The sequence below is a fragment of the Cylas formicarius genome, unplaced genomic scaffold (genome assembly GCF_029955315.1).
Source record: "Cylas formicarius isolate icCylForm1 unplaced genomic scaffold, icCylForm1.1 PGA_scaffold_4__25_contigs__length_36172078, whole genome shotgun sequence".
Lineage (NCBI taxonomy): Eukaryota > Metazoa > Arthropoda > Insecta > Coleoptera > Brentidae > Cylas > Cylas formicarius.
The window spans coordinates 27,538,979-27,562,815 of NW_026844334.1; the positions used below are offsets into that span (position 1 = coordinate 27,538,979).

The following is a 23,837-nucleotide window of genomic DNA, read 5'->3' on the forward strand; positions in this document are numbered from 1 at the left end:
TATAGCAATAAGGTTTTCAATACATCCACATTGAATTCTTTTGAAGCGTTTTTTAGTTTCCGTAGTGAAAGTTACATATATATACAAAGCAACAAACTCCAAGCAAGGAATTGCAAAAAAAAATTGGTTTAAATGATTAATTAACTAATCACCTTAAACTTCAAAGACATTAATTAAACCAATGGCGATATAACATTTCGTAAATAAACATTAATTGATTAACTGGGATGCTTGACTACAAAAAATTGGAAACAATCTGTTTTTTCAAATATTAAAAGGTCTTCTGGCAATAACGCTTGCACGCTGGAAATTATCGCTATGCAGTTTGAAGATTGCTTCTTGCAAATTGTTCGATGAGTTTGGTTACTTTAGTTATAATTTTATTTACCGCAAAACTGTGCAATCCGTGGTTTGCTCACCTCGCTTATTTGCGCTGTACTTTTTTTTATATCAGTAAAGCTAAAACCGTTGTACCCCTTTCCAATTTCAATGTTTTTAATATTTTCAAACCGTCATGGCAACCATCTCAAAATTTGTATAATTGTCACTAGCTGACAGTTCATAATGGTGAACTTATTGGTTTCGTTTAGAATACGTTTTAAAAAGGTCACTTGGAAAGTTTCCGACAACTAACAATGATACAAGATATTTTTTTCTATTTTTTTAAAATTTTCTACATAGTCTCCCCATCCAAATAGTACCCAGCGTTTTTCTCCGCGAAATGATTGTTCACGAAGGTGATTGCCTCCTCATTTGACGAAAATCCTTGTCCTCCGAGCGCAGTTTTCAAATGAGGGTATTCGATTAAGATGACGCCATGGCCATTCCAAAAAACAGTCGGCATTACTTTCCCAGACGAAAAAAAGGTTTTTGCTTTTTGATTGTTGATTTAAAATGTAACAAACACTTTAAATCGACATTTCCATAACCTCTGCTATCTCTCTCACTTTAATTTGACTGTCGTTTAACACCATTTGATGAAGTTTATCAATATTATCGTCGGTAGTTATAGTTTTTGGACGTCCCGAACGTTCATTATCTTCTAAGGTTCAAGTTTAACTTCAGCTGCTCAAAATTTCACTGTGGTAAGTAACGGTGCAGAGTCCCCATACACAGAGTTCAACTCAACGTTAATTTGCGCAGCCGTATTGCCTTTCAAAAGCAAATATTTTATAAAAGCTCTATTTTCAATTTTTTCCATTTTCACGAAAACACTCACATAGACTCAATCAAATGACCACGCCTCCAAAATGGCTGAAACTTTGATAAGTAACTATCAAGAGGTGTACAACTACGATCACTAGCTTTGAGTAACTACTGCCGCCATCTTCAAAGTGACCCTTGTAAAGAAAATTTACTACTCTTTTTTATTACTTAACACTTTGGGCCAAACAAACGAATCTGGGAAAACGAACGGGTCTTGTAAATAAAATACAGGATCCTGTTGAAAATAGAAGCGCACAAGTCGACGATATAGCGATGCATAAGAATCACCTGACGCGACACTTTCGAAGAATTTACTCGCAGACAATTTTCCGCATCATTTGCGATTATATTCGCCAAGATTGTGCTCGACTATTTAGCGAACGTTAATGTCCCTAGAATGTAAATAATTGGTAAAATGTCCGTCTATTTGGCCGCGAGCGTCGTTTCAAATTCCGGTAAATGCCACTTATAATTGTTTTGGTTAACGTTGCCCCGGACGTGTTATGGGGATTCGAAACGATGGGAAAACGAGTGAGTTGTCTGTGAGACGACTCGACATTTTTTATACACTCTCGATTAATTCCAATCGTTCCAACGTTACTATTTTTTTATCTACGAAGGGCTAATTGGTACCTTTACTTAGTTCTTTCTCTTGACTTTGATCTCCCTCTCTAATTAGGCGGGTTTTCGTTGAAATTATCTACGTTCTTGCAAATTAACGAAGCAGTGATAAAGTTTACAAGATTCGTTAAGACATGGAAACGTTTATGCTATGCACCGGTTTATGCTGTGTAGATTTCGCCGTCAGATAAGACTTCGAAAAGGTGAAGCTCCATTGTATTATTTGCAAGCGCAGTTGCCGCGTGTATCTTCGAAATCGATGACACAACCACATAACATTATTCTTCGTCACCAATTAATTAATATAGAATTTACTTCACCAAATAAGACTCACAATATGTAGCAGGCACGAGATATTTTATCGATAGGGTTTTGCGACGAAGGATATGAAGTCCATGAAGTCAATCATTTAAAAACTGTTTGAACGCACTAAACAACTTAACGCAAACATCAAACACAATTAAGAAAGCAACGGATAATTCTAAAATGCACTTTGTTGGTAAAGCAAGGATATCGTTTGAGACAAGTGCGGTGCCTTACAAATTGGATACTCGGCAACGCTGTCTGTAACCCCATCATTGAAAGGAGCTCAAACTCGAGTTCTGTTTGGATGCATGCGTGATTAAAAGAGGCTATTTAGTGACTAAAAAGTCGTTTGTAAATACGCATCCGAACAAAAGCTCATTAATTAAAATATCAGGCCGTTTTGCATAATGATTTTTCATATTCTCACTTCGTTCGCCTTTGTTTCGTTCGGCGCATATTCAATAGTGAGTAATAAGTACAAGCTGATTGGTAATTGCATATTTTAATTTCAGAATTTGGCGTAAAACGGAAAAAGCGGAAAATCGGCATGCCATATTGCGGAAGCTTATCCGTGTCCCAGATTTTGGCTCAGCGCGAAAAGCTCACCCTAAATCAGCAGAGCTTCGGAAAGGAACCCGTCGGCAGCCCACAACAGGTGAAACTCATTTTTCTACCGTCAGTTTTGCATTAACTAAATACTTTATACTTTTCAGACGTGGCCCCAAAACGAAAGAAACAACACACAACTTTCTAATAGGCTACAGGGTTTTCAAGATAACCAACAACCTAACCAAATGGTGGTTGGGACCAGAGTAATGAGCGAACCGCCGATAGTACCGATTGAAAATTCCACGGTTGCTTCGCAGTCTAATCTTTCCGATAACATATCTGGTCAACATATACAGCCTAATCAACAGGTGCCGCCGAATAATCCGAATATTCATCTTCATCAACAACATGTTATCGGTCAGAATGGACAAATTATTAATATTCAAGGAGTAGTTCCCCCAAATCCGAACGGTCTGAATCAGAACAACGGCATTGTCTTGCAAAGCCAAAATTTCATGCAAACGCAGCAACAACAGCAGTCTAGGTTATTTGTTAGTGGACAGTTAAGTGAACCTAGTGGACCAGGCAGGCCTAATCTCCAAATAGTGCCTAACCAGCCGCCTAAATCGGATATTCAGCATAGAAGCTTACGGCAGCCACATCAGTTTTATAATCCGCAACATCACCAGCCAATCGACCCCAATAAAGGCGTAAGACCATTTAACCCTGCCATGAACGGCTTTCGCCCACACTCTATCAACAATCAGAATCAGCTAGTCAGTAATTCGATGCAAATGCAACAATATCAAATGCAACAGCAGCAGCAACAGCAGAGAATGCAGTGGCAAGGGCGGGTTGTTCAACAGCCTGTTACTCGTCCGCCTAATCCTCAAATGAATCAAAACGTATATGAGAGAGTTCCTCCTTTGCACCAAAATGCATCTTCTCCAGCTTGGCAGGATGAAATCAGGCGAAAGAAAGTCAGATTTAATAATAAATTTAGTAAAAGTAGACAGTACCAAGTAGTTGATAGTTGCCTGCCAGGTGTAGGATCTTGCCCTAATATAGATGTGAGACAAATATCAAGTGAATCCAGGCCAGTTGTAGTCAGCCAGTTTGCGCACAGCAATCATAGTTCAAGTCCATCCTTTATGGAAGACCCCAGTGGGTACCTCGCCCAACAAACTGCACTTCTTAACAATACCATCAACAGGCAAACTAGTGCGAATAATGCGAGATATGCTTGTAACAGTCCCAATACTCCTTTGCAAAATCCACAACAGAATATGTTAGCGATTTCAACTTCCCAAGTGAACGAGGTGCCTTTACTTAGTAATGTAATGAAATCTCAAATGCACCAGTCGCGATCGAATCAAAATATTTTACTTAAGACTCAAGTGATACCCGAAAATGTTGAACACTCTCACCCACAGTACAATCAGCAAATTAATCAATTGCAGAATCAGCAAAATCTTGCAGACAGTAATGTTTTACAAGATCATATGATTCAACAGTACTCAGAACATTGCCAAGGTTGTGCAACGGGTAATGGCGGTCAGTATATTGGACCCAAGACAAAATCCCATTCCAGGCCTAATAGCCAACCTGGTACTCCAAGTTCATGTGGAACCATAGAGGATCCTGTAACATCATCTTTGTATTCTGATAAACATAGTAATCAACCATCCCCTGATTCGAGACCCATTCAAGGAGGTACTGTCAGTACTAGTAATGTTTCACCTGCTGATGGGAGCCATTCAGATCCACCAACGCCAAACCCGCATATGCAGACACCAACACCTCCACAAAGAGGAGTTGACCAAATCATTAAAGCTGTATCAGTCCAGCAAATTCCACAATCTCAACAAGTACTTCAGATTATGAATCAACCCAGAGAGATCAACAGCAGTATGGGTTATGTAAGTAGTCAAACACCTAAACAGGAGGTAGCCTGCTGTTCTTATCCACATTCGAATGTTTCCCGTGGATCCGAGAGAGGTTACATATCAGTTGTAACCACTATGGCTAGTGGCAGAACCGTGGGTAGCAATACCATCACTTCTGTTTTGGCTGGAAGAGCAAATACTGCAACAGTTTCTATAAATAATCCAGGTGCAAATCCTCCAGCGTCGAACATCCATGTGACTAATACTGTTCAGTCGCAAGCTTTAAGTGTAAATGTATCTAAATCACCATTGGAAATGGTACAAAGTGTTGTTAGCAGTATTCAGGTGCCACAATCTCAGCAACAAGGGGTATTGGCGTCTATGACACAATCTAGTCCACAGATATCACCACAAATTTTAAAACATTCTCCAACGGGTTTACCTCCAGGACATATCTTGGTATCGTCCAACGGCCAGTTAATAATGGCTAGTGCTGGAAATGGACAGAATAATGTAATGGCACCTCCTCCTCCTAAAGTTGTGGCTAATCCTAACTCCATGCCACCAATCTCAGTTTCACCTATGATAACTAATGTTACAGCCTCGGTAGCACAGGTTATACCAGCAGTGGCCCAGCAGGTTCTTGGCCAGCAAACCGTGTTGGTAAATGCCTTACCAACGCCATTTGTACTACAGCCAGGAGTAACTATGACTATGGACGGAATGACTGTAGGACAAAATGTTCAAATTCCTCAGTTGGTTGCTGGAAATGTAATTCAGCAGCCTATACATTTAGAAAACTCAGATCCTAGGAGAGCCGCTACATTGTTATCACCCGACACCAAGAAGAAAGGTAAAAAGAGAAAGTTGCCATCTCAAACAGTTGCCAGTATGCTACACATCGCAGCGCAGCAAAACTCAGGGGTTGTAATGTCTCAGCAAGGGTTTCCGCAACAAATTCAAATGGCACATAGTCCCCAAGGGATTACTACCACTCCTGTGATGCAGGCACTCACTATTGTCCCCAGTAAAAACGGGGGACCTCCGCAAATTGTAATGAACAGCCAACCAATAACTAACAACAATTTGACCACACAACAGCTGATAACAAATTCCCAACCAGCGCAACAAATTAATCTTCTTCAACCCGTGAATTTAATAAATGGCACAACAGGTGTTGTTCAAAACTTCCCAACAATTCAGCAATTTATTGTCCCTAATCTTGGCAGTATGGTAATGAATGCAGACGGCACCGCCACCATTCTTCAAGACACCTCCAATCTAGGCATGCAGTTGCAAATTCAGAATGTCAACGGTCAAAACGTGTTAACACCTATTCAAAATAATAATATGTTTAATAACAGCCAGGGTATTCTGGCAGCTGGTCCTGCAGGAATGGTTATTCGGGCACCAAGTTCTCAAGGGAAAATTATTCAGCAGCAGCATAGTCCGGGAGCTCAATTTCTATCACCGAATGGAGGTCAATTTGTTGTGAATGGAACTCAATTCAGTGGTCAGCTTAGTCCTCTAGTAGCTAATGTTAGTCCGTCACAGCAGGTGACGTTTAACACCTCCCCTCAACAAATTCGATCTAATAGTTCCATTCAACCAGCTCAGCAAGAGTTTATTCAAATGAATAGCCAAATGGGACAAACTCTTATGGTCCCTTGTAACGCATCATCTGCTAGCATTGCGGCAGCATCGACTAATCAGCATAATCAACAAAATACAACTTTTGTACAACAAAACACCACCATCGTTCAGCAGCAGACAACAATGGTTGCCAACAACCAACAATTGCAGAATTTTCAGCAAAACAGTCAACAAAATCAACATAATGTAGCTAGAACGGCGCCAATGAACGTTGATCAGCAAAATTTTATACTAAGCGACAGTAAACAGATGCAGGCTGTTGTCCTACAACAAAGAAACAGCCCTCAGAATTCAACTTCTAATTATCGTCAGTCGGTTTCGACGCAGACGGCCGTAAATCAAAATGCCCAGTCCGTTACTACAAACACATTTTGTCAAACGTCAACTTTGTCGGCAAGTAGCCCACCCGATACTACAACTTTGAGCCCAGCGGCTTCTGGAGGTCAAAGTCCGCCCACGGCGGATACGACTACCCATTCCGGCAGCACTGATGATGGGCTCTCGCCAGCGCCATCTACCTGCTCCATTACCGGTAGCGATGTAAATTTATCAGGACCTAGGCCTCAGTCTTGTGCTATGGTAAGTATAACCAAATGACATGTATGACGGAGTTTACAACTTTTTTTTTGTTTAGGCTATGGTACATTGCATCTCCAGTAGCGAACCTGATTTAGCTGAATCCAGCACCCAGAACTCTGAACAAGATTGGAGAAAATTTCAGAATCACATGGCCGCGAAAATGACTCAAGAATTTACCGATATAAGTGCTCATATGCAGTATGGCAAGCGGCCTAATGAATTAACGCACGTTACCTTCGCCGAATCTTCGAACATGGTGGCAGGGATGCATTTTTTGAACAAAAAAATGAAGCAAGATGTTGTTAGTTCAAAGAATTATGAGAAATCTGTTCATCAAAGAAAAAACAGTGAAATGGTTCTGATCATGGAGTCCCAAATGAGTTCACCTTTGTTTGATGATGAAGGTATGTCTAGCAAATTCAGTCATATTGATCCCATAACTGAAACTTCTTTGCAAGCTGTTGGTACATGATTTATTTTTGGTAGTCATAGTCTTTTGTAGTGATTGATGCTTAGCTTGAGATGTTTAATGCTTATGTAGAGTAACCAACACAACCAAACACAACTTCATGCTGAATATTATAATGAAAATCTAGCGATATTTTGGGCGGAGATTATGTAGATTTGATTTTTGCATGTAAGCTACAAAATTGGATTAAAAGGGCTTTGTTCAAAAACTTCTAACTAAAATTAGTGTATAAGGTATAGAAAACAAGTTGTCATGCACATTGTTTTTGTGTTAAATTATGTACTATATTATATTAGAACAAGAAGCGCAAACATATGCCAACCAATGTTACAATATTCAACAGGGTAAATGATTTTTTTTGTATTTTGTACGGAATAGAATATGTATAAAGGTGTGGCTAACATTCCAAAAAAATGCGCTTTCCAGAATATTCTGTGGTCGTTAACACGGTGTGTGCTTCCAATATGGATGGTGTTCAGATTTTATTCTTCACTGTACAAACAGTCCCATCAATGTTTTCATTTCGACAGTCTGCTTCATGCTTTCAACACAGGCGGTTGATGATCATTTTACACTTTTTAAAATGGTGTTTTGGGTATGATTGTGGGGCTTACTCCAGATTTTCATGGGCAATTGGAAAATTTGTTTCGTTTTTTTTTTCTATATTATTTATTTTTCCATGTAAGTATGAAACTTTTATAAAAGAGTAGAGGTATAAATGTTGGATATTTTGATTATATGATATCTAAACTTGTGTAAAAATAAAACAAAATTCAAGACTCACTATGCGTACCAGTATCTTTTTCTGTGGGTGATATGAAGTATTTCATTTTTCAATATTAATTTTCAAACTAGAATGAATAATATTTACATTTTATTTAAATCTGCCTGGAAAACACTTAGTATTTTCTGTCCACATCATAGCTTCATTCTAGTTATAGTCGAATCGATGAAACAAAATGCTATAACATGGAGGGAAGCTAGCAATATCTGTTTTAATAAGGGAGAATTTTGTTTTAATATTATTTCCTAATCCATTATTTTATTATATTTTAACTTAATTACCACGATGGTATAAGTTGATGTACCTGATAATTGAGCTACGCTAAATTTAACAAAGGAATTTGAACAACAAGAACTGTAATAGGGGATTGACTTTTACGGACAGAGTATCTGGCAATAGTATTGCACCTGAAAAATCAAGAAATATTTTTGACGCAGCTTAATTTCCAACTTTGCGGTGAACGAGTCTCACGTTTAACGCGCCGAATATTTTTACTCGGAAGGTAAATCCAAAGAAGAATATCGCAAAACCGAATTTGTTGTTGGCGATCTTGTATGGGGTTCCACTAGAGGCTCCTCGGCATGGCCTGGTAAAATCGTCCAACTTGAAAACGGTACTGCGGTGGTTAAGTGGTTTGGCAGTGACAGGTATACGTCGAAACTCGAGGTCGGATCTTTGCACACCCTCACTGAAGGACTTGATGCTCATCATCAAGCCAGAAAAAAATCTCGAACGTGAGTTTTTGGAATATCAGCCACATCATCTCACTTTTCGATCAACTATATAAAGATTTCTTGTATAGTCTTTATTGTGGCAAGGAGATAAGACATGCAAGTTGTTGTGAAGGCTGAATTGATTTTTTAACTGGTTTTAAATCATGACGCTTCAATAGTTTAAGATTGAGCAGAAAGTTGTGTGTGCGTGGATCAATGGTTATTGTTTAAACATTTTTATTTGTTTTTAGTTGTTGAACTATATCATAATATTTAGAATTATTGTGCATGATAGTTGTCGACATTTAACTATAGTTAGTACAGATAAAGACTATGCAAGTTTTCTGTTATTTTAGTTTGAAGCTAGTTCATATAATGCACATTTTAAATGTTTCAGCGGTTAAGTGCGGGTAGTTTTTATAGTCTTGAATTATATTGATTAAGGAAATATAGAATGCGCTTCTATTAATGTTGATTTTTTTAGAAGTCGAAAATTAAGTATGCAGTTGGAGAAAGCGATACAGGAGGCCATGGCAGAATTAGATAAAGACTGCCAGAAGGGAGAGGAAAAGGAATCTCCAAGACAGAAGGCCCCTGGAGTTAGCATGAAGAAGGTACGAAAAATAAAGGCAGGCTTGACACCAAAATAGACAACAGGTATTTTATTATTGGACCAACATCGAAAGAAGTAAAAAGAAAGTGTAGATAATCAATTATAATAACTTAGAAAGTTGTAACGCTTTTTAAATGTCACTATTAAGTTGATACGCGATATGTGTAAATTAAGACAGTTTTTTTTCTTTAAAGGTACATTTTTTTACTTACCCATCACATTATCAGAAATTAATGCATCGCCGTTTAATTATTAAGATAATCTAAATAGAAGTATGACATCTCTAGAATATATTTTTCGTGCACTCTGTGTACCATATATGCTGCTGTTAAAATGGTATTGATTCCTAGGTAATATTTAAACATCCTTTAACAGTAACATATACATTTATAGAAATATTTTTCAAATGCCTTTTTCAAAATGGTAATTATATGTATGCATTAATAAAAGAAAAGTACTTAGGAATATGTATCACCCAAAACATACTTTTAAGCTTCGTAACAGAAACGTTGCAAAACAAATTCACGTAGCAGCCTGTGGAAAGTGTCGTTGGATGGCAGAGTAAATTTGATTTTTGTCTTCAAAGAATTATGATACTTACAAATGGAGATATTTTTGGACGTTGGCAGTGATTGAATGGTGTACAAAGTGTATTTTCTCCATGAGAGTAAAAAATGTTTTCCAAAACTGACTGCCTGAACCCACAATGATATTCTCCACACGCTTAGATTATACCAAGTGTATAAAAAGCGTAACTCGTTTTTTATAGAAAAAAAACTGGGCTTTCAAACAAATGGTGTATATATCGTCTGACCAGCTGTAAAAATTTTATGGAGTCTAAAAACTCAAGTATCACCTTAAGAGTAAGCCTCCCACCTCCTTTTAAAGAAAGCCGCTTGAAAATATATTTTTGAAGAATAATGTAACTAAATAACTTGCATTTAATTTTTTTCTAGTCACATTTCGTAAACGCAAAATAATAGATTTGTGTCGACAATAAGCAAAATGGTTGGACATTTTAGTTTTCGGCACTGTGATAAATTCCCTTCTCTTGTTTTATGATTATTATTAAAGAATATTTAAAGTCCGTTTTTTATTCAGTTATGGCACTCCGTACTGCGCCTACTGAAATAAGTGACGTAGAAGTAGTGGACCAAAAGCTGAGTAGGTGTTTCCGGTGTTATTATTTATTTGAGTACCAATTATGTTTTTATTCGAGTGCTGGATTGTTCAGGATATTGCATTAGGTATAAATAAGGAAAGTTGAAACTGATGTCGCGCCTATTGTCTGTAAAATTTTCAAAAATCTTTTGTTTGCCCTGACCACTTGACAAACTTTTTGTTCCAAATTGGTCTAATATTAACTTATCACATATTCATTCACTCATTCACATAATCAAACAAACTTACTATGAAAAAAAAAAACAATTTTAACCTTTAAGTAATAGTGAAACGTAAGTAATTAAAAATTGTACATTATATTTTTATATAATTATGTATTTATTGTTTATAGTCTTTGTGTTACATATATAGGCGTTTAGCAGGTTTACATATTTTTCGCTTTTTAATTGGATTAAATGTCATGTGAAATGTTTCAAAATTTTGTTCACAAATTAGCCTTTTTTTTTAAATTTGGTTTCACGTGAAATTTGAACCAACAAAGTTTGCAGCACAAGTTTTGTTTAATGTGCTATTAAAATGTATGTATATCCTTTTTTTACATACTTAGCAACATCACGATAACATTTAAGGTGATAATAAAGTTCTTGTTTAACCAGCGGTGAAAGATTTTAAAAATCTTAAAAATTATTACCAGTGTTATTTGTATTTATATTTATTATGTATATATTTTTTAGGTACCTGTTTTGTGTTTGTACAAGTATTGTGCCGCATTCTTGGCACTTTTTCTACATGATTTTTTTTACTACACGACCCAGCACTTTTTACGTTTATTCAATCGCATTAGTTTTACTCCTTGACTACTAATTTAGACGATCTAAATGTATTCATTTTCTTATCGCCTTCACATTTTGGTAGTTCAGCGACTTAATGCTTTTGCCATAACAAGATAAATTCATGACTTTGTATTTCGTACTATTGGGCCAGAAGAAAAGAAAGTAAAAGAGGGAGTACTTTGTATGTAATTGTTTTTCATAATCCAGTGTTAGAGCTGCGCGTCACATCGGAGAGCCATGTGCGGTAGCTTAGATTGAGAAATAACTGTTCTGTATATAATATTGTAATAATATTTTAACTGTTTGGCCTGCTATGTTGTGGTTGAACAATTTCCAATAAATACTGGATTAGATGTTTAGTAGTTTTTGTTGTTTATTTCGTTTTAAATACCTTTTTGAAGTTAAAAAATATAAATTGGGGTGAGTACACACCGCTGAAAAGGCAAGAAATTTGTAAGTTATGAAACGATTCTTGTATTCGATTCTACATATCCGTTTTAATGTTAAAATAGAAAATCAATTAAAACAGGAAACAGGATATGACAGAATTAGAAGGAATCAGACATAAATCATGTCAAATGTCAAACTACAATATAGAAGAAACATAACTACAACAATTTGTAATTTAGTAATTTATTATAAATGTTATACTCAAATTTGGCTTAAAAGAAGGAGATAATACAAAATAAATGGTTAGCCTAACTAATGTCTATACTGTGTTTGCTGACCATGTAAGAACAATGTACCACAAACTTCTGTGATTTTGGGAAACTCGGACGTTGGCTTAAATAAACCAGTTCTTAATATTGTAAATGTTTAGTGAATTGAAAATCAAACTTTTAGTCAAGTTTTTATACTAGTACAATGACAAATTTAGAGGAACTGAAAACCAAAACTGTGCCAAAGTAATTGTAAAGTAAATACTATTAAACAGCACATTAGGTCAGCCACTTCGACCATTTCTGGATCATGAGTCGTATGTTTTCAGTAGATTTTAGCCATAATTTCTGTCACAAGTCATTCAATGTAGTGAATGTATTCGCAACGTTTTGCAAAAAGTTATGTGATTGAAGATGCTGATGCCTTCACAGGGAATGCTAACTTTAGCCTTGAAAATGGTGCATGCACAAATAATATTTTTTAAGAACATTCCATCTTTTAAAAACTTTAACGTTAATAGGTACTCGTTTATTACGCATTCGCTTCGCTCGTGCTAAATGAAACTGATGGCTAAAACAGCGTTTATCAAATATTATAACAAACAATATATGAAATATAAATAACGTATATAAATCAGTAGATTTTAGCCATAATTTCTGACAGTCATCATGTCACAAGTCAAAAAGTGATGTGCTTGAAGATGCTGATGCCTTCACAGGGAATGCTAACTTTAGCCTTGAAAATGGTGTATGCACAAATAATATTTTTTAAGAACGTTCCATCGTTTAAAAACTGAATTACCCGTATGCCCCTAAATTTCACACACTAACCTGCAGTTCCCGTCATTTTATTTCTAAAAAGTGATCGCCTGACACTTCAATGTCCCGTTCAACCTCAAAACTGTCAAATCGACGAACTGTCAGCGGCCACGTTGATGCTGGACGCCGCGATAACTTGCAGTTAAGCTGCGCCATTTTTTTTCTAAATAGCGATTTCCACACACATCCAAATACAAGGTCATTGGTTAAAAGCGATATGCCAAAACGACTTCATTTTTTTTTCGTAGTTGCTTTATAAGTTTCCGTATTATTTGCATAGGCAAGGCCTCTATATCTCTATGGTGGAAATGAAAGAATTCTGCTGATTTTGAATTTTAAAGAAATATAAGGAAATATATGCTAAAGCTAGCAAAAAAACAATTTGCAAGACCAATTTTTTAAGGTCTGTTTATAAGAAAGAGCTGGTTAAAGTGATAAAATTGGAAACTGCTGAAAGTTGCTTCGAGTCTTTCATAATGTGAAATGGCTTCTCATATGGACGTGTCATGTTTCTTTATGTATTTCCATCAGTTTATAATATCATCCATTAGCGCCCATTAGCAATTAATTGCACCAGTCGTCTGATTCTCATTTTATTTTATTTAGCAATTTCACATGTGCATACTGCCTTACTATCTTTTTTTCCTAAGTTCGTTCACACTTCTCTAAAGTTGTATCCGTGTAAAGAAAACAAGTATAAAAATTAACACATATTACATATACGTTTCTCAAATCGGACGTTTTATATTTAGAGGTACAAATAGAACGCGACTAGTTTAGCGGCACTTCGACAGATATAAAAGTATAAGAGACGTTTTTTAAAGAAGTTTACTTAGTTGTCGATACTATACATAAATTAAAAGAATAGAGTGTGTGACGTTTAGGGGATGAGTGCATGTTGCTTAGAACCAACTACTGAAAAAGAAACTGGCAATAGTTCCGCCAAACCAGATACACTGACCGATGTGTCGTATCTTTTATAATCACTGACGTACTGAACCTTTTTTGCGAAAACAAAGTCATGTGACAAAATGTATTTTGCGAGTATCATTTGTTTTGCCAAAAGATAATAGATGTAACCCCAAGACTTTTGTAGTTAGTTTTTTTATTTGTTTATAACTACCTTATATTTGGGAAAATCTACGCATTACGCTGAAGGAAATCGGTTATTTTAGACCCTTAAATTATTGTTGAACCGCCATCGATTACTATATTTTCGATTTATAGTAAAATACTTAATATTGATGATTGCAAAGCTATTTTAGAAACATTACAGCTGACTTTTATCGGCTCATACATTTGATGTTTTACATATAATACTTCATATGTACTTCATTTCTACTACTCCTGTACTTTTAGATAGAATTACTGTTTGAAACAAATTGAAAATCTCTTGCAATTTTCATTTCGAACAGATTGGCAACATAAGCACCATCTATGACTTAAACTGCTAACTTGTAGTTTATTTCTAGGACAAGGGCTCGCCACTATCGCAGCGGCTTCATGTGAAAAATTGATCGATAAACTGAGAGGAAATATAATTTCCATCCGATGGCACTGCCTTGTGTATTAATCACTTTAGTACAATTTGCCGGGTGGTTAATTTCCAAATTAAGAATGAGATGTCTCTAATGTTCAATTTTCAAAAGGTTTGGTTTTACAGATGTAGCTGCCAAATCTGTCGACGTTTCTAACAAATCCAATAACGGAATGAAATTCTATTATCCTGCTCATCACCATGTTTTACTCCGAAAAATTATAACTATAATGACTAGGAAATTTCATACAAATTTTAATATTATGACGTACTTTGGCCACTTTATCAGTCAACTCCACTGTTAGAGGGAATAATTTAAAAAATCATTTCATTATTATTGTTATTTTATTAAATTATCTATTAAGGGTTTCATACACTTGAACTTTGCTCTTCATTATTTATTATTGTTTTGTACAACTACGTTATTGTACATTGTGACGATAATTTGTATCACGAAAAATTCAAATAAGGGAACAAATAAGGGAAGGGCAAGACTGTCACAATGTTCAAATCGTGGTTTCTCTAAAAAGATGTATCCAAAGGAATCTGGAAAACTCTGTAAATATTTGTTCTTTAATAAATACATTTTCTCAGGTACGGTTGCAGGTCAGTTAGGTACTCGTCGTAACAGAGTTGCCTTTTAAACTTATTTGTCCTTTTTTCCCAGCCCATAAGAAGCTTCAGATTTTATAGTAGCTCACAAAAAAGGCATTTTACATGTTTAATGTAAAATATCCCTTTGTAGGTTGTAGGTTGATGAATATATGCATATTCAGGTTATTAAAAAAATGTATCTGAGATGTACGAGTTGAAGAGGATGGTGTATTCACTTAAAGGAAGGGACAACACATATCGTTACTAGGCATAAAGAGGACCTGCGTATTCTAATAGTACAGGAACTCGTAAAGCAACTATGTAACAAAATTTTGAGGTCTGTTCAACATGCGCATGCGCGAGATTTGAAAATTTATTTTTTACCAATGGCAGCTCTTTCTGACGTTCGACCGATAAGGCCTTGCGTCAATGTTTGAATGCTGCATTTTTACGGCAGTATTTTCTAAAAAAAATGTCGAAATCTCTTTAAATTTTCAGACAAAAAAGGAATTAAGGTGTTGAAAGCATTACTAAACAAATTGCGTCAGAGTTATGCTGAATTACAGCACACGGATCGGCGTTCTTAGTAAAATTCTGTAAGTATTTTGGCGTTTTGGTTCTTTAAGCGCTATAGACATGATACCAGCAAATATTTCCAGAATTTGTGCCCGTAAACAGTTGGTTTTTATAAACTTATTGGTATATTCTCTACTAAAAATGTAAATAAGGATAATTCACGGAATGTGACTCTAAAAGTGTAAATATAACTTTGAGGTACTAGATATCGCACTCGAAACATCTAAGTGGAAAAAATGTTAACAAGCACCTCGTATAGACAGAACGCTCATTCTTTCATCGCAAATCTGGTAATTACAGAAAGTTTCGCCTCCCAAATAAATAATTATGAAAAGTACCAATGGACAATTTCGTTAGAAAACTGTAGGTATTGGAAAATGTAACCAAGAAAATTAAAAACTATTAGTCCTAAATGTAACAAAATTAACATTACCAAACGCTAAAAAGTGTCGTTTATTGTCTCAAAATTTAAAAAACATTTTGCTGGCAAAAATTGCGTGGTAGCTACCGCGAAAAAATTCCCTGTTCAAGACATTTAATAGCAATTGTTATCTGCTAAAAATACATGTAGAAATTGCATTGAGTTTACCGGGCCTTAGATACTAGTATCAATTCACATAATAATTTTGCTATATTTTATTGCAATCTGGATTCAAATGTAAATAACTAAACATTGTAAAAGGAAGAGGTCCTATTAAGAAATATTTGTTTCCAGATCGTGGTAAATACCACAACTACGACTTACCTTTAATTATAATAGCATTTTATATAGTGTTTTATTAACTCGTTTTGAAGTTCACAGAAGATATGGTGGCACGTTAGAGAACGAACACAATGTAAAAATATAAATGAATAAATACATGAATTATTTAATAAGGCGTTTATTGAGAAGAATAAAATACATTGATGCTTATAAACGCAATAAGAAATTAAATAATGGCGTCCGACATAAGATGCTTCAGTGTTACTCTTTTCAAGAACTTTTATATTACTTGATTTGAGAGGATTACCATCTTGAAAAATTGCAAAAAATAAGATGAAAGCAATAAAAAAATTGTTCATTTATAATACATTAAACTATTGTTAATTATTAGTAGGATAAATAAAGCGAAAATTTCATTAACTGTAAATTTTGTGGAATTATTTGATAATTTTTATCAGTCGGGTTAGATGTACATCAGAAATGAAACAGTTAAATAAGTACAAAAAAAATTAGAAAAAAAAAAGTACCATTTGGCACTCTAAATATGGGCTGTTACCATCGGCAAATAGAATGACTAAAAAAAAAGTAACCTGATTTACAACTGATCACAATAGCTACTTAAAAGACACTGCACTACCTACTTTATCAAGCGTTTACATATATATGTATATAGTATACGTATGTGATCCCCACATATGGATGCTCTTCAAAAGATATCAGTCTCCCCGGCAGCTCCATTTTTGACAAGGAATGGTATCCATTATTTCATTACAATTTCAACTTTTGGTAAACTACAAAATAAAATGTAAATTGAATGACACTACCTGGATACGCGAATATTACATCAAAACTAGGAAACAGACATATATGCAAGTCTCCAAAAAAAATGGGATAGAGAACAAGGATCAATCCTATAACTGGTCCAAAAACGTGTTGTACTAAATATGTAGTTAGTCACACAAGGGAGGTGGGTGATACTTACGAGTTAAGGACATAGCTTACTCTCGAGCCAAGCAAGCATTAGGAAAATAGTCTTAGACTAATCAAGATCTCTTCTTCCCAAGTTGTGCATGTAAGATTTCTCCTACTCAAGTTGTCCCGAATCCAACAAGCAGATTTATAAAATCAGTATTTATTGGTAGAACTGTTTCTACTTAATCAGTGTGAAATTGTGAGTGTACATACTGCAGCATTCACTTACCTCCCTAACGAGGTAAGTGACCTACAAATGAAATACCCCAAAATTTTGAATAGTTTCCTAGAATTCCTGGTAATTCTCAAAAATTTCCTGTCATGCCTTCAGACTTCCCAAAAATATCCTGCATATTTATTGTTTAAATTCTTTGTGTTGCAGCTGATCTGATTCTGGTAATTCCCCACTTTCAGCAGTAGTAATTTCTGTAATTTTTGAGCAACTGAAAGGCAATTTCTATTCTATTAGGTTCTCACACTTGTTGTAATTTCGTGAAGGAGCAACTGAAAGCACAAATTATACAAGTTTGTTAGTGGGAGTCCTAGAGAAACCACTTTTAAATCTTTTAAATTAACTTGTACATAAGGCAACACTTATTCGCAACATAGGCGCATTCTATTCCTTACAGTTTTGACCCCAAACACAACAAGTTTTTCACAAAAACACGAAAAAGGTACGAAGAGAATCATAACCGTACCGAAACAAAGATAAACCCATCACCGTCTTGAAAGGCAGCAATGCAAATAGTACTGTAATGTGTAAATGGATCACTAGAAAAATTTCACGACACCCTAACAGAAATGATCCCATCTCATAAGGTTAAAAATCCAAAGGCCTTTTCATGCTGTTCCGTACGCAGTCATCTGCTACAATACACAAAAAATAAAATGCATATTTGGGCATACTTCTAGTAGGCTTCTAGACATCCTATATAACGAAGAACAACTCATCACCAAATACATACGAGATCTAAATAATCGCATGCAGCACTATTATAGACTTTCGCGTAACTGCACTGAAAAACAAAAACAAAAATACAAAATAAGGTTTGATTAAGCCACCTCCAGGAATAAATGTAAGAGATAAACTTTATGTTAAGGAAACTCAAATTCGTATTGTTTAGCAAAAATGTAACCAACGGTCGTAGAAAAGGTATAGTACGCAACACTTTTGATAAACTTTTTAAGTCATTCGGGCATTAAGCGCTCGTTCCTTTCGCGCCAAATAAACTCGTGACTCACATGCCGTTACCACACTTGTTGCATAATATACTATTAACTAATTCTGGTGGTAAAAATTTCTTCAATTCAATTACATATGGAGGTCATGTAGGTTCATGAAAACGATATATTTCAAACATCACTATATGATGTTAATGTTAATATAATATCGTGGACTTTCTATATTAATCCGGACCATTTTTTAAATAATTACGTTTTGGTTATTTATTGCGAAGAGACTCGAAACTATCAAACTGCGGCAACGCTGCGTGTAAGGTGGCCGCTGACCGGAAGTGATAAGAACTACTTATTACTCACCCTCTGAGCTTAACCGAGCGAGTTCCGCTGCCCGACACAGTTCATCTTTGTTAAAACGTTTTAATTTGATATGTAGATGCCTTCCGACTGGGAAATTTATTGCCCCGATATTAATTTTGGTTTGTTTGCAAGGACGAAACTGTTTAATATTCGGGGAGTTACCGCGACGGTCAATATTAATGGATTGTCTAATGGGTTTATAAGCGGATAAATTGGGCCATTCCTATGGGTCGGTTAGTACGGAAGGACGACAACAGAGAGAATAAGCTTAGATATTAAGTTTGTATGAGGATTTTCTTCGTGTGTTCTAGTAAATCGCACGAAGTCCAGAGAAGCTTCTAAGCAAAACCCCAGCCGGGATCTAACACCAACAGACCCGCCAAACCCTTGATATAATATTCTAAATGCACATCACTACCACTGGCGTATGTTACTACGATGCGTAAACATTTTCCACCATATGAGGAGATGTCTTTTGGATATTTGACATTTTGAATTTAAATGCCTAATTTGGTTGTTTGCTGTGTGTAAATGCGCCATTTTTCCAAATAATTATTAACAATTTGTTTAAAATTATTTTGCGCTATGTAGTGTGGAGTACTCAGTTACTCTTTCACATGACCAAATGTAAAACTTCATTTATTCTTCTTGTTGTATCACTGTCATCATTCTGAACAATTCGGCTGACGTTTTGGCGGTTCATTGTTTTAAGTTTTTGAAGCATGACATGCAACGTCTTCTGGGTCCTCTCCTTCCGTTTATTTTACCTTGTATAATCAGTTTTAGCATGTGATATTTGAAATTTCTCATATGACCGTTTTAAAAAACTATTGATTGTCTTCTTCTATTCAATACCTCTTCGTTTATAACACAATATGGCCAGAATTTTGTATGTTTAAGCGGACATTACGCACGATATTTTTCGTATGGAAGAAAATACTGCTCGCTTTCTCAATACAAACTCGAATTTCGTGATTTTCTGAACCAAATCAACGAAAAGATGTTCTACTGCGAATGCTAGTTTTGTAGTTGCAGTTTCGACTGATTTTATGAATTTATTGTCGTGTCTGCTTTGGATAATTTATTTGGACATAATTTCCAAAACAGCTAGAGCAATTTGGTGACACTCTTTAACATTTAGTGCAAAGTGCGAAGGAATGATATTGAAGAAAAAAGAAAATTTTAAGTTTTCCAAGGGGTAATAAAGGTAGATAAGCTAAATGTCAATATCACGCATTATTCATTGCTTCTATTGGCCCTGTTTAGTAAATATGTACCCAAAACTAACGCTTTTTAAGATAGAGTAATGTTGCTGATTTTCTGATATTTGCGAGGTTATAAAATGATACCACATAGGAATATCCGAAATCGTAGATAGTATATACAAAATCTCTACCATTCGAGTACAGAGTGTTAAAAAATAAATTTTCAATTTGTTTTGTTTTGTGGTTGTTTTTCTTTTGAGTGTCAAATTGAATTTTTGAATTTTTTAATTCTTCATTAGAAATGCTCTTCAAATATGATGCGTACAACATGTTTATATTTAGTCATAATTTAAAACAATATGTCCTCTATATCACTCAAATAAATTCTTTATTTATTTACTTACAGCAGCTTCGTTTTAATGGTTTTTAGTAAAGAACCTAATTAGTAATTCAAAAGGGAAAGGAAAAACTAAAACAATATAAGCAAATAACTGAAGAACAAATCGCGCGCAAATTCCGAGATTTGCTCGGGCGCATATTGAATATACGTCCTCAACATTTTTTGATACTGTTTACAAATTATGCTGATTCCTCTTGTGGCGGTTGTTGATTAATAGAACATGTTGATGTTTTTTCAATCATCTCGTTGCCTTCTTCAGGTCTTAAATGAAACTGGTTTGCATTCTCAAATAGAATTTGAGAAAGGCGTAGCTAAAGAAGGGACATGAACATTGTGTCGGATGATTGATTCCCATATTGGTAAAATGTGTCGATTTAAGTCGCTGCTACGATTTTTGTAACAAAAATCTGAAAACCCATAGAAATCTCTAATTAACTAAACGATGTTAACCGCGGTTAAAAAAATATTATACGAGATAATCTGCACTCTTCTTCTTCCAGTGCCTTCTCTCTTTCATTGGAGGTTGGCGACCACTACTCCAAACGCTTCTCTATCCCTCGCAACATGAAACAATTCCCCCACATTCAACCCTGTCCAGTCCCTGACATTTCTTAGCCAGGATTTCTTTTTTCTTCCGATACCCCTTCTTCCATCCAGTCTTCGCTGCATAATAGTTTGTAGTAGACGGTATTTATCATTTCTTAAGATGTGCCCCAGATATGCGGCTTTGCGTCTTTTTATTCAAGTTATTAATTTTCTACCGCGGCCAGTTCTTCGTAAGACCTCTTCGTTTGAGATTCTATCCGTCCAGGGAATTTTTAGTATCCTTCTATACAGCCACATCTCGAAGGCTTCCAGTTTTTTGATGATCTGTGCTTTTAGTGTCCAGGTTTCTACCCCATATAATAATTGTGACCTTATATAGCATTCGACGAACCTCAATCGCAAACTGAGACACAAGTTTTTATTACAGAGTATCTTCCTGTAACCAAGAAATGATTGTCTTGCTATTTCGATTCTGACCTTTATTTCTTGATCTTGATCTAGGCCAGAGGTGATGTGCACTCCCAAATATTTGTATTTTTCGACTTGTTCAACAGCTCGTTCTTCTATGTATAACTGATGTTGCCTGGCCGGGTTCTTTGAGACAACCATAAATTTAGTTTTTTCTATGTTAATTGTGAGCCCCATTGCATGACTTTCGTTGTAAACTCTATCCACCAGCAATATTGTTGATAATTTCTCCTTCAATCCTAACTCCCTTTTCTCTGTTCGAAAGAGCCTATTGAAAGATTACCTGAGAGTATAAATTAAAGAGTGCCGGTGAGAGTACACATCCCTGTCTAACGCCTCGCTGGATTCGTACCTCATCCATCTCCAAGTTGTTGACCATTACTTTGGCTGTCTGGTGCCAATATATACTTTTAATTATGTTTATATCATTTTGGTCTAGTTGCACCTTATCGAACGCTTTTTGGTAATCTATAAATAATCTATATATATATATATATATATATATATATATATATATATATATATATATATATATATATATATATATATATATATATATATATATATATATACTTTTGTTGTATTCTCGGCTCTTCTGGAGAAATACTGTCATTGCAAACAACGCTTCTCTTGTCCCCATTCCTCCTCTAAAGCCAAATTGCGAGTTGTCCAGCTGTTCTTCGCATTTCTTATAAATTCTGTTCTGGACAATCTTCAGCAAGACCTTCAAAGGGTGGCACATGAGGCTGATAAGTCTGTAATCATGGCCTGACATTGGGTTGTTCTTTTTAGGTAATGGAACAAAAGTTGATTTTAGTCATTCTGTTGGGATGTTTCCGGAATTGTACACATCATTAAAAATTTGTGTTAGCTTGATTATGTTCTCTTCATCGAGTGCTTTCAGGAGTTCGATTGGCATCCTGTCATGGCCTGCGGCTTTTTTATTATTACTGTTTTTTAGAACATACTTGAGTTCGGAAGGAAGTATTTCAAGACAGTCGTTTCGCTGGTTTGCTGTTGTTATTTCTATGTTGTCTCGGTCGTCGTGGAATAGTTGTCGAATGTAATTCTCCCATTAGTGCTTTATTTCCTCCTCGTCTAATATTATATGACCTTGCTCATTCCTTGTTATGCAAGTTGTGTTATTCCTAGTTTTCCTAGATAGTTCTTTTAGTTTCCTGTGTAAATTATATGTGTCGTGTTTGGTCTGAAGTTCTTCCAATTCGTGGCACTCGCGTGTCAGCCAATCTTCTTTAGCTCTCTTGATGTCGCGTTTTATTTGTCTATTTATGTTGTTATATCTTTTTCTGTCTTTATTCTTATGCTTCCTTCTATGTTCCATAAATATAAGAATTTCGGGGGTCATCCATTCTTTTTTTGGTTTCACTGGGATGTTTCCGAGGACTTCTTCCCCAGCTTTTAATATTGCATTTTTCATATCGTTCCAGTTACTCCCTTCGTGTAGTGTTTCATGGAGGTTCTTGTTGAATAATTGTTTATATTGTTCGGTTCGAAGTTTTTCTACGTTTAGCTTGAGTGGCGGTTTATATTTACTTTGCTTCTTTAGGCGGAATTTTATATTGGCTAGCAAAAGGTTATGATCTGTGTTGCCGTCTGCGCTTGGATATGTTTTTACGCTTTATATTCCATTTATAAAACGTTTATTAATCATTATAAATTCGATCTGATTTCTTATTCGTCTAAGATCATTATCGCCCGGCGCCGTCCAAGTATACAATCTTCTAGGGTGTAGCTTATAGAATGTATTTGTGAATGTTGGGTTTTTCTCCTGACAATACTCCACCAATCTGTCTCCACGTTCATTTCTCGCACCCAATCCGAAATTACCAACACAGTCTTGAACCTTACCATTTCCAATCTTTGCATTGAAGTCGCCCATTATAATCAGCACTTCCTCTTTCTTAATATTTATTGTTAGTTCTTCTAGATCTGAGTAGAACTTTTCTATGTCCGCTTCGCTACTCCCACTTGTAGGCGCGTAGATCTGTACCAGATTTGTATTTAAGGGATGTGCTCTAATTTGTAGTAGCATCATGCGGTTGTTATAGGGGATGAAATTTATCACTGAGTGTCTTAGTTCTTTCCTTAGGATTATGCCGACTCCATTACTGTGATCACCATTGTCTGCACCAGAATAGTAGAAGATTGCTTCATCTTGATAGCAAATGCCTGAGCCAGGCCAGCGTACTTCCGATAGTCCCAGTATCTGTATCTGTAGTCTTTGCATTTCTCCTATTGTTGTTGCACGCTTTCCGGTCTGAAACAGGGTTCTAATATTCCATGTTGCGATACGCTTTAATACAGTTTTTGACTTCCGCCCGGGGATTCTTCGCACCCCTGTCCCATCTAAGGGACGCTGGGGACTCGGGGCCGTTTCTTGACTAGTACTTATATCCATAGTGGCTATTCTTGAGAACATAATGCAGTGGTTTCTCCTTGCCTTCTGCATCGCAGTTTAATATCC

The 23,837-nt window shown here is 35.7% G+C and overlaps 1 protein-coding gene across 4 annotated transcripts in view; it reads left to right on the forward strand.

Annotated features, from left to right (window-relative positions):
- LOC132701559 (uncharacterized) overlaps positions 1-9,991 on the forward strand; it is a 248,037-nt gene extending 238,046 nt beyond the window's left edge. For 3 of the 4 annotated variants that reach the window (XM_060669599.1, XM_060669601.1, XM_060669603.1), the window contains 5 exons: positions 2,646-2,788; positions 2,847-6,800; positions 6,856-7,204; positions 8,556-8,787; positions 9,251-9,991. In XM_060669599.1, the coding sequence (XP_060525582.1) occupies positions 2,646-2,788; positions 2,847-6,800; positions 6,856-7,204; positions 8,556-8,787; positions 9,251-9,416 (4,844 nt within the window). In that variant the 3' untranslated portion in view covers positions 9,417-9,991. The remainder of the gene's footprint in view (positions 1-2,645; positions 2,789-2,846; positions 6,801-6,855; positions 7,205-8,555; positions 8,788-9,250) is intronic. The other variant, XM_060669600.1, reaches the window with a different exon arrangement.
- The last annotated feature ends 13,846 nt before the right edge of the window (positions 9,992-23,837 follow it).